The sequence below is a fragment of the Bidens hawaiensis genome, unplaced genomic scaffold, assembly GCF_021521415.1.
Source record: "Bidens hawaiensis isolate Kalapana, Puna unplaced genomic scaffold, B.hawaiensis_p1.1 tig00053107_1, whole genome shotgun sequence".
Classification (NCBI taxonomy): domain Eukaryota; kingdom Viridiplantae; phylum Streptophyta; class Magnoliopsida; order Asterales; family Asteraceae; genus Bidens; species Bidens hawaiensis.
The window spans coordinates 69,770-81,435 of NW_027506243.1; the positions used below are offsets into that span (position 1 = coordinate 69,770).

Consider the following 11,666-nt stretch of genomic DNA (forward strand, 5'->3'; position numbering starts at 1 on the left):
AGAAATTAATGTTATTACACCGTTAATCTCTTGTTGTTACTTTCATAAGTTGTAAAAGTATAGCCTTGCATAGATGACAAACAGGGGTGTCTCCGAGAGTTAAATTGTTTTGAGCCGAAAGCAAAAAAAAAAAAAAATTGGGTTGTGCAATTTTTTATTTTTATTTTTATAAAAATAGGCTTAAATGAGTTGAGTAATTGGATTTAAACATTAAAAATACATTTTTTTTGCATAAAAATATATAAAAATTATTTTAAAAAAAATCCAGGGCTACCGAGTGATCGGGCAGGGGATCGTCGACCACCTTGCCCTCCTTCAAAGTGAGCACTGATGTCGAACACCCTAAACTGCCTAGCTAGAGAGGCACAAATACCCGATACTGGACCCAACCCATCATATCTGAACAGGAACCAGACCCGCTCTACCCGAACTACCGGGTACAGACGGGTTCCAGTTTCTCAGTGAAACCCTACCTGGACCCAGAACTGAATTGGAACCGGCTCCAACTCCACCCGGTCAAAACCCGAAACCAAATCAGCTAAAAACTGAACATGTACCAGCCAACCCAGTAAAAAAACCAAAAACTACCCGGAACCGCTTCTTTAAAAACCCGGCTTTGGTAGTTTACGATTAGCCCAACAATTAAGCCCAACTGATCAAGCTTTGGTAGTTTGCGATTAGTCCAACAATAAGCCCAACCGATCAACCCAAGACAATCTTTACCTGCTTTGTGGCATGCTGACATTGTGTTTCTTTTATTTATCCTTTTCCTCTTGTAAATGGTTGCCTAACGATTTCTATGTCAACGGTTCAACGAATTGTTAAAGTAAAAGATAACTTCAAGGGCCTAAATGACCATGGATTTAAATTAATCCCAATTCGCAATAACTTTGATTTGCATCATTACATAATTTATTTCTCATTTGGACTTTTCGATAATCAACCATAAAAATTGAGTTTTCGTAACAACTACGCCGCCATTTGTTCCATTTTGCTATAAACAGATTTGAACTCGCTGTCTTTGTGAAACATTAAATCGCAAATATATATATATATATATATAATAAAAAAAAATAAAAGGCAGTACAACATTTTTTAATGATGACATTGATGCATGTATAACATAATTAATATATAACAATGTGAAAAAATATATATATATATGCAAAATAAATGACGCTGAAAAAGGGATTGCATACATGAACATATAATTGTTTCTTTTGTATGCTATTATCAACTGCACATCTTAATAGTGCATCTTTGGTTAGAGAATTGTGGCTCTAAAAATTGACGATGGTGCGTCTTAAAGTGAACAATTATACTTTAGCTAGGCTGTATTGTGGTGCATAATAATGTCACGTCTAAAACGATATAGTGGTGCATAATAATGTCACGTCTAAAACGATATAGTGGTGCATAATAATTAGACAAAGTTGCATGCTCGAAATTAAAACGGTGCGTTTATATTATAGATTTCTCTATTTGCAAATGATATGTTTCGGACCTTGTGAAAGAAAAACAAAGAAATTCGATGAATTTGACGTTAAACAAATGTCAACATATAAATTGGCAGTTTGGCACCATACAACTAAGAATCCATATGAGAAATACCCAAGCATTATCACTAAATGACACTTAAAATGTTTTTGTTATATGGTGATTGAGTCTATCAAGTCACCTAGTGATGAATGTGAAGACAGATGTTTGTTGCATGGTTGTTTCTCATTAAAGTCATTATGTTAGAAAATATTCGATAGCACTTCAATAAGACATTCTTCTAAACACGTCTTTATACAGAAAATGATTTTATTGAAATCCTTAACACTTTTGCCCCATTATTAATTGAGTAAAGTTGCTTTATTTGAGTTTTTGAATTTAGGTATATAATTGTTAGGTCATCATGTTGTATTGTTTTATAAAACTTTACCACACAGAAAGCTCGTTTTTTTTCCATCATCTTTTTCTATTCTCATGTATGGCATCGACAATCTGAATCAAGAGGCTTGGTTTATTAGGTGGAGACTTAAGTTCGATCTTACATGTATCATTTTTGGTGGATTATAACAATGAAGAATTTGAGTTAGGTCTTACGAGGTTGTCAATTCGAATCCCAAGGCCACCTAGCTTTTCATCCTATCGTGTGTTACGCAGAGAGTTATGCTCTTATGGTGGTACAACGACTGTCAAGTGACAGCCGGTAGTATGGTTTTCGGGGGAACACCTATGCCAAACTCTGAAATCAACTTCGGCTCGGTTAAGACAAAATAGTAAGACCAGAGTAGAGTAGAGCAACGAGATTTTCCCAAATTAAAAAGAAATGTGTTGATAGATAAATAGAAAATATAATTAAAAAAAAAAATGTTAATACTAGCTTGTTTAGTTGATTTTTTGGGTATAAAAAGAAACACCTCCAAACCGCCGCCGATATCGTGAGAAATCAAATCTGTCAAGTTTTGAAACCCTAAAACGTTCCCATTTGAACCATAATCGGCGAAGCCAACCACTCCGATCTGAGGTACCTTGTAATCTATCTATGTTATATAGATAGATCTAACATTACAATTGCTAATACACGCCCGGGAATCACAGTTATAGATTATTTCATGTATTTTTATATCAATATAACTGATTTTAAATCGAATGACTTGTTTCAGAGCGTTCACATCCCACGCTCTATGCTACCCTTCGTCTCTTCAATTTATAGTAGATCATTCTATATGGTTATGTTGTGTGTGTAGGAACGAAATAATAATTATAAATTCAATGTTAATGAGTAAGATGTATATAGAAATAGAGAATGGAATGTGAGATGTTTCTAAAATCTAAACTAAATTTACAGAAAAAAAAAATGATGTTTTTAGTTAAAATATATAGAATGGAATGCGAGTAAAGGCTATTGTTACTTGCAAACGTGTGTATGTTTACACTCATAGCACAGCTATTGGTAGGGTATGCTGGTATGGTCTATCCAGAGGCTGCTTCTGCTAAGAACCTATGACTCCATTTTATTTATTTATTTATTTTTTAACAATATACTAATTCGAATAGCATAAAAAATTAAACGGGGCTAAGATAAATCAGAGTAAACAACCATACAAAAATGATAGTTGTAAAATGAAATCAACACTAAGGCATAGCTAATGCTACAATATACAAAAGCTAGTGCTGCAAGAGAAGTTTAAGACTGATCTAGACACTTCTAAAAAAGTCCCTAACCTTAATTCGACGTCTTCAAGAACTCCTATCTCTGATCCATGTCTTGGAGAGGTGCAAATCTAGCAGATTCTGCTTAATCCTTTGTCTGCTCATTCTGTGGCAGTATAGGTCTGCCAATACATGAAAGTTTTCAAGTTTATTATTTTAATGGAGTTACTAGTAGTGTTAACAGAAATTAGTTTTAAGAATAACATTGGAATTTAGATTATGTCAGCAATTTGAAAGTTTAGGTTAATAGTAGTGTTTAAGAGAACTTAGTTTTTAGAATGGCATTGGAATCTAAATTATATCAACATTCTAGAAACAAGAATCTTGAAAACCCTAATCTTATTGTTCATCATCATTGTTTGCTCGACTTGTATGCATTTATAATATCTTTTCTTACAGATCGCAAAATTTTTCAAGGCTACTGCATTATATCTACCCGCTGACTTCTAATGGCGGTATGCTACATTGTTACTTTGATAACTTATGGGATTACATTTAGTTTATTATTTCATTTTCTTTGTTGTCACTTTATTCGTCTACTTGTTGATGTGAATCTTAGATTGAAAAACTTTTTAAAGATGAAGCTACCGAAGAGAAGGGTGAACGTGCTCGTATGGTGAGCCTTTTGAGACCCTTGAAAGCTATCATAAATCTTATATTTTTTGTTACTCAGTTTCACTTACTTAATATTTACTTATTTATTGGATGTGAATTATCTTCATTGTTCAGGCATCTTTTGTTGGAGCCATGGCAATTGCTGACTTGGTCAAAACAACATTAGGCCCTAAAGGAATGGTCTGTTTTTTGTTTGGTTACATTTGCTATTTAGCTTATATATTTTGATCTGCATTTTTGTCTAATTATTCGTCTTTTATTATTTCTATCTTGCAGGATAAGATATTACAGTCTACTGGTAGAGGACACAGTGTCACTGTCACTAATGATGGTGCCACTATCTTAAAGTCCCTTCATATTGACAACCCTGCTGCCAAGGTTCTTATTGGTATCCTTTGAATAATAATAATAGTAGTAGTAGCGTTGCGTTTCATAATTATCATATTATCTTTTGCCACTGCAATTAGATCATTTTCAACTCTTTACATTATAAGAAACCTTTCATTTGTGAGTTAAGTTTTAATATAATCACTAAAGTTTAGCCAAGTTTGTCAAGTTTCTTAATTTAAAAATTAGACATCTCAAAGGTGCAAGATGATGAAGTCGGTGACGGGACTACTTCAGTAGTAGTTTTGGCTGGTGAACTTTTGAGGGAAGCTGAAAAGTTAGTAGGATCAAAAATTCATCCAATGACAATAATTTCAGGTTTCTTTTCTGCCCTTATTCTTCGTGTGTGTTTTGTTCAGTTTTATATTAATGTCAGTTTTTAAAATTGTTTATTTTAAATAAGGGGTGCCAATTGTGTCCGGTAGTGGGTTGGCAGGTTGAAGTGTTCATATCGGATATGACCCATATTTGCACTCATGCCAAAAATACATTAACCCTAACTCGGACACGACCCATTTAATCTTTATTTGTTGTAAACATTTTAAATGGGTTGGCACTTGGCAGGTAATAGCCAAGTTGTAAACCTGTTCGTATTAATGGGTTGTAAAAAGTGGGTTAAATGGGCCATAAACGGGTTGACAGGTTGATCTTTAAACTAAATGGGTCAAACAGGTCAACTTGAACACAATCTGTTTTTTAAACTGGTTGGATAAGCCTATTCAAAACTTGATTATTTTCATGTTGTGTTTGAAGTTGACATCTTTTTTAATATTCAGTAAATGTTTGGTCATATTTCAGGTTACCGGATGGCTGCTGACTGTGCTCGCAAAGCATTGCTGGACAGGGTTAAGGATAACAAGGATGATGCAGGTTGTTGTTACTGACATCAGTTTTACAATTTCACCATATCTTATTGTGATTGTGCATTTGTAGTTAAATTATGGTTACTCGTATAATATTTACAAATCTGGAAATATTTAGTTTCATTTTAAAGTTAATTGCTCATATAAGCAGGGATTCAGTTTCCTTTTTGTATGCCAGGCACATTTTAATTAAATTTATTGATATTATTTTCTTAATGTATGCAGAAAAATTCAGGTCAGATTTGATGAGGATTGCTATGACCACTTTGAGTTCAAAAATTCTCTCGCAAGATAAGGAGCATTTTGCAAAATTAGCTGTTGACGCTGTTATGAGGCTAAAAGTGAGTTTATTTTGCTATAGTTCAGCTGCTATGAAGTGAATAAATGTTTTTATGACTTGTGTAGAAATTTGCATCATAACATGTATTGTTGCCGTTTTCTTTTTTTAATAAGAATCTGTATTAATAGTATCTGAAAGTTTCTTTTGTGTATGTTAGGGAAGCACAAACTTGGAATCCATCCAAATTATCAAGAAAGCTGGAGGGTCACTAAAAGATTCTTTTTTGGATGAGGGGTAGGTCAAATAACCTTATTTAGGCCTTTAATTGAACCGGACGTTCAGTGAACAGTTCGTGAACTGTTCGGTGGGAAGTTTGTTTATGTTCGTTTAATTAAGCAAACGAACATGAACAGACATTTCTTTTGTTCATTTATGTTTGTGAATGTTCGTTCATTTAAATTCATTTATGCTTGTTCCTTTACATTCACTTATGTTCATTTGTGTAAGTTCGTTAGTTATGTTTTTTAATATATTCATTTAATTTTTTTTTGCCCATTACAACTTTAGTTTTATTGACTTTTTAGGCCCAACACATTGTTCTGTTTCTTTTAGTAGTTTTAGCGTAGTCATGTTCGTTCATGTTCACGTTTATGAGTCATTTGTTTAAATTGTTAATGAATGAACGCAACATGCTCAAACCTCGTTTGGTTAACTATTCATGTTTTATCTTTTTTCTAATTAACATTAAATGAACGATCACGAACATGCTCTGTTCGTGTTTGTTCGGTCTGTATGGAAACCTAACCTTATTCTTGCATTCTCATTTTTATGATAACTGATTAACATCACATTTTACACAGATTTATTCTAGACAAAAAGATTGGCCTTGGGCAACCAAAACGCATAGAAAACGCAAACATTCTGGTTGCGAACACTGCAATGGACACAGATAAAGTAAAAATATACGGAGCACGCGTTCGTGTAGATTCAATGGCTAAAGTTGCTCAAATTGAAGGAGCAGAAAAGGAAAAAATGAGAGAAAAGGTGCAAAAGATAATCGGTCACGGGATCAACTGCTTTGTTAACCGGCAGTTAATCTACAATTTCCCTGAAGAGTTGTTTGCTGATGCTGGCATTCTTGCAATTGAGCATGCTGATTTTGATGGTATTGAACGCCTCGCATTAGTTACTGGTGGTGAAATCGCTTCAACTTTTGATAATCCAGAATCGGTTAAACTTGGACACTGCAAACTCATTGAGGAAATTATGATTGGTGAGGATAAATTGATCCACTTTTCGGGTGTTGAAATGGGTCAAGCGTGTACTATTGTTTTGAGAGGCGCAAGGTATTCCATATTCATAATCTTAAATTTTGTTTTCTCACGTTTAATAAGCGATATGATCAACACATTCAAATCAGCTTGCTTATTTTGTCAGTTATTGAAAAATTTGAACTTGTACTATGGTATTGTAATACATATATGCGAGTAATCCACAAATTTTGAGTATTTTGATATACTAAGTGATAAGTTACTATATTTAATTTTTATACATTTTCAGGTTATATTGAAATATGACAATGTTATTATTGTTAACTTTAAAAGTATGTTTTCAATAAATTGTTTCATAGTTAGTGTTTTTAAGCTAGTTTTCAATGTATTATTCTACAAATTCTGATAATAAGATACTAATAGATAAAATTCTGTAGTAATTTTTTTTAAAGAATTCATATTGAGTTATGACAATGTATTTTTCATTAAATTATTTCATAAACAATATTTATAAGTTATTGTAGATAGTTTACTTTTGTTAGCATTTTATTAACAAAAATAACAAACCTAATTGTTTGACCCCTAGATAAGCATGTTATCATATTACTCTTTTCAGTAAATTAATCCATAATTATTCATGTAAGGTTTTATTTTTTCATTAGCCTAACTAAGAAAATTTTGGTAAAAGGAGGGTAAATGCGCCATTTTATCATCTTTTAAAGAATTCAGTTTGTTGCAGCAGGTTTGAAACTAATTTAACCAAAACTAGTTATTTGACCTCTAGATGAAGAGGTTATCATAATCTGAATCACTTTATTCTAACACTAGAAACTGATTTTTTTGTATGTAAACTCATAATAATCAGATAGTTATATAATCTTCCTCTAGAACCGTTTACTGTTATGATCTAACTAACTTCTATATTTTTGTTGCAGTTTTCATGTTCTTGATGAAGCAGAAAGATCCTTGCATGATGCTTTGTGTGTTCTATCTCAAACAGTAAATGACAGCAGGGTTCTCCTAGGTGGTGGATGGCCCGAGATGGTGATGGCAAAGGCGGTTGATGAGCTGGCACGTAAGACACCTGGCAAAAAATCTCACGCCATTGAAGCTTTCTCACGCGCCCTCATTGCAATTCCAACCACCATTGCTGACAATGCTGGTTTAGACAGTGCTGAGTTAGTTGCTCAACTTCGGGCCGAACACCACAAGGAAAACAGCAATGCAGGCATTGATGTCATCACTGGCTCTGTAAGTTGTTTATTATATGTAATTTTATGGTTATATCGGTGGGAATTTGGTTTGTATTGGCACTCGTTATAACAACCGAAAGAGAACTTAAAAAATAGAGTTTTGATATGGTTATAAGGATATCGGCATGTGTTTTACGTCGATTGAAACTATAAAAACGAAAAAAATGAATACTTGTACTGGTTTTGAATTTTTGATGCTATCGATAACGGTGCTTTGAAAACCGTAAAAACAAATACATGTACCCACTTCTAATTTTTTAAATTATTGATACCGGTACTGATGTTTGGTTGGGATTGACTCATCATGGTGCGGGCACTCGCATGACTTACAATACCAGAACATACTCTATTTTGAATACAGATTTGTACCTAAATGTTGAGAAAAAAAATTAAACGCATTTGCGTATTCAGTTTTCTTTTTGTTTGTGGTTTTTTTTCTTTTAAAAATTATCGAACACAAGTTATTAGATAAGAATCATATTAAATAAAAATGAAATGGGTTAAAGGCGTATATAACACATGTTGATATCGGATCCGATAATACAGATACTGATACTGATGTTGTTCTGTCGGCATCAGTTCTGTTCCTCACGGTACTGGTACGGTATAGTCACTCGTATAGCTTACGATACAAGGAAACACTTTATTTTGAAACGACTGCGTTTTCAACAAATTTTATGGCGGCATGTCAAGAAAACAATATAAAATTTTAAAAACTTTACAAGAATTTAGTAAAAAAATTAAATTGGTTAAAGGTGCATATTATATATATCGTACAAGGTGTGAAACTGGAACTTAAAAAAAGCTTTTAAACTATTTGTACAGTCCATGTGGATTAATATACAATAATGTAAACATTTTCGTGTCCAATTTATAGGGTAAATTTGACATTTAGCTATGATGCACATATCTAAGAGAACATCTAACTTTTCTCCAAATTTTATTATCTGGGACACTTGAACCCAAGTTCCCCAGTCCCAACACCTTGGTGTCATCTGAGAAAACAACTAATTGAGTTTAGAAAATGCAAATCCACACATGCCTTAATTAGAAAATGGTATGTTTAATGGTGTTTGGTTACAGGTTGGAGATATGTCGGAGCTTGGAATATCGGAGGCATTTAAGGTGAAGCAGGCGGTTTTGCTTTCTGCCACCGAGGCTGCAGAAATGATTCTGAGGGTTGACGAAATCATCACGTGTGCACCAAGGAGAAGGGAAGATAGAATGTAGTTGATCTTGGCTCATTGGTTGTGCCCCGTGACATTGGGTGTGGTACTTAAAGTCTTGAGTTTTGTTTGATGGTGTGGTGTTGCAACATGCTGAGTTACGTTGTTTGGTTTTCTTTTATGTTTTGTTCGACTTTGAAGTGGGACTAAATCTAGAACTATTGTTTTGTATCCAATTTAGGTCTTATTGTAGCATGCTGTGTTTTCATGATCAAACTGGGTTAGTTTATCCATTTACTGTTTGAATCTGGTGTTTTCAGCAATAGTTAGTAGCGTGATCAGTAGCAAGCTGGTCATCGGTAGCAGTCAGTCATTAGTGTTAGCTGGTCATCGAATTCCATCCTATGTTGGCGTTCAACGAACCCTATGGGTGGTCTAATTACCGGTCGCCTCTTTCTCTCTACACTACTAACTACAGTTAAACTTTATGTTTTTAAGAATACAGAATTAGACTATATATGAAGATCAATACCTAAATAATCCCTTATTAGAACAATAGTCTTAATTTGTAACAAGGACTAGTAAGTGTTAAAATTAGTATTTCATTGCAAAACATACAAGACACAAAAACATGAACACCCTATCATCAAATATCTTTGAGCTAAATTTCCTGACACCCCAAAACTATCTTCGGCCCCTATGATGGACACCCTTTTTTCAACTTCCATAAACAAGTGCACCGTATATTGGAGAAAGAGAGAGACCAGAAAAATAGCTCAACTAATCGATGCCGTTATTACTCCCAATCGACGGTTGAGTACAGTTCGTTAACGATACTAACTATTGCACGTACAGTCCTTAACTATCGCACAATGACACTTTCAGTCCTTATACTTTCATCTAAAAAAGCACTTTGACCTCGTCAAAATCAATCAGAGACAGGAGTGACATCAAAATCAAATTGGGGAAAACACAGCTTCATTTCTTCAATATGGTAAGTCCTTCCATCGGATTAACACGCTAACACCTGCATGATTTTCCTTTCTTCCCATGTTGCATCTAAAACAGCTTGTAGCCAACCTTGCTGATTTGTTCAATTATCAAAAAAAAGGTCCCAAGTATTTAGGACTAAGCTTATGATACTTGTTGTTTTGGCGGTAAGGTTGCAGCTTCAAATAGACCCATTGCCCTCCTTACATCAAAATTCCTTTTTGTTCGTTTCCCATCAGCCAATTGTTTCATTCTTTTAGGAGCAAACATTAGCTGTAATTCTTTATTTGTCTTCTCCCTTTCATGCACAATTCATCTAATGCTTGCACTATGCAATCTTTAGGTACCAAAGGATAGCTGTTACACCCCGGCTTTAAGCGGAATACGTCCAGGTGATATGTACATATTGCTCATAAGCTCATAACACTATTCAAGTGATAATAATTATATTTATTCCATTTCATAAAATAGCAACTACACGGTTGTTCATAAATAAAAAGACAATAAACATTTCATCGAATTAACAATAAAGTTTTATTTAATATATCCTAAAGTCAACTAGTGATCTTCGTCTTTAGCGCGCCATCGATTCAATCTATGACACATTGAAAATAATATATTTTTTCAACATTCAAGTTGGCGAGATTTCATAAGTTTTAATATATATGTAATACGAAAACTTTACTTAACTCACATGCCACATGTAATAATTCCAACCATAACGTAATTGATAACAAGTATGAAATAACGCCCCACTCTCCCGACAAAAGTCACGGAACCGGGGGAATGATAACCACCATTTAGTCAAACTGGGACATAGTATAGGTGGCGTAGGTACGTCCCATCGGACCCTCCCACTTCGATGTTTGATGTCTGATGTACCAACCATAAAACGATAAACACATTACACATAATACACGTATGATAGTCATAAACGATATGAAAGGATACTATTAACATGTACAACACAAGTGTGAATTGGTTTGAAACGATAATCACAACATTAATGATAAAAGAACTTGAACATGCTACACCCAAAATATATAAAAATAAAAATAAAAATGAGATCATGAAAACTCACTTGATGGAGTATGCAAGTGAAGACGAATTAAACACGTAAGCGAGTTGAACCAAACAAATTTGGTTCGGTGAGCGGTCCTAGAAATATAAATTCTATGATCAAGACATTAGCCATAAAATTACAAGGCAGGTATAAGTTTTGTTCAAAGTTTGGAGTTTTAGAGTTTTGAACAAAAATATATATTTTTTCACTATAATTGGTTTAGTTACGCTTTCGTAGTATCCATGTTGGTAAATTTTATTCAAGAATTGGGTTGCGATATTTGTAAATCAAATTTTATGCATTCGGTCATTCAAGAAAGTCAAACGGACACAAAAAGTAAGAAAATAGATTTAAGCGAGCGGTTCATTTTTAATCGGACCCGAACCCGGTTTTATGACGGGTTCACTTCCATCATGGTAAAAATGTTATTTCTAGTTTAGGACTTTAAGAGTTTATGTTTAAAAGGTTTCATATAGAAAATATCCAACTTTGTCCAAAATAAGCATAAGCGAGTTAATTTCATTTTCGGTAGGACGAATACCGTTGTCAAATATTTTTAATATGGCATAACGTC

The 11,666-nt window shown here is 33.7% G+C and overlaps 1 protein-coding gene across 1 annotated transcript; it reads left to right on the top strand.

The window, feature by feature from the left end:
• The first annotated feature begins 3,597 nt into the window (after positions 1-3,597).
• LOC143617212 (T-complex protein 1 subunit beta) lies at positions 3,598-9,108 on the top strand. The gene is made up of 11 exons (XM_077089842.1): positions 3,598-3,659; positions 3,764-3,820; positions 3,934-3,999; positions 4,096-4,207; positions 4,396-4,524; positions 5,005-5,076; positions 5,295-5,410; positions 5,567-5,643; positions 6,210-6,695; positions 7,556-7,871; positions 8,957-9,108. Exons 1-11 carry the CDS (start codon positions 3,654-3,656, stop codon positions 9,101-9,103), a joined length of 1,584 nt encoding a protein of 527 aa, XP_076945957.1. The 5' UTR covers positions 3,598-3,653; the 3' UTR covers positions 9,104-9,108.
• The last annotated feature ends 2,558 nt before the right edge of the window (positions 9,109-11,666 follow it).

Bases quoted from the DNA above. Each gene is read 5' to 3' on its own strand.
- LOC143617212 (XM_077089842.1), top strand. The intron at 4,208-4,395 runs GTATCCTTTGAA...TTTAAAAATTAG, and splicing joins TGCTGCCAAGGTTCTTATTG to ACATCTCAAAGGTGCAAGAT. The intron at 5,077-5,294 runs GTTGTTGTTACT...TAATGTATGCAG, and splicing joins GGATAACAAGGATGATGCAG to AAAAATTCAGGTCAGATTTG.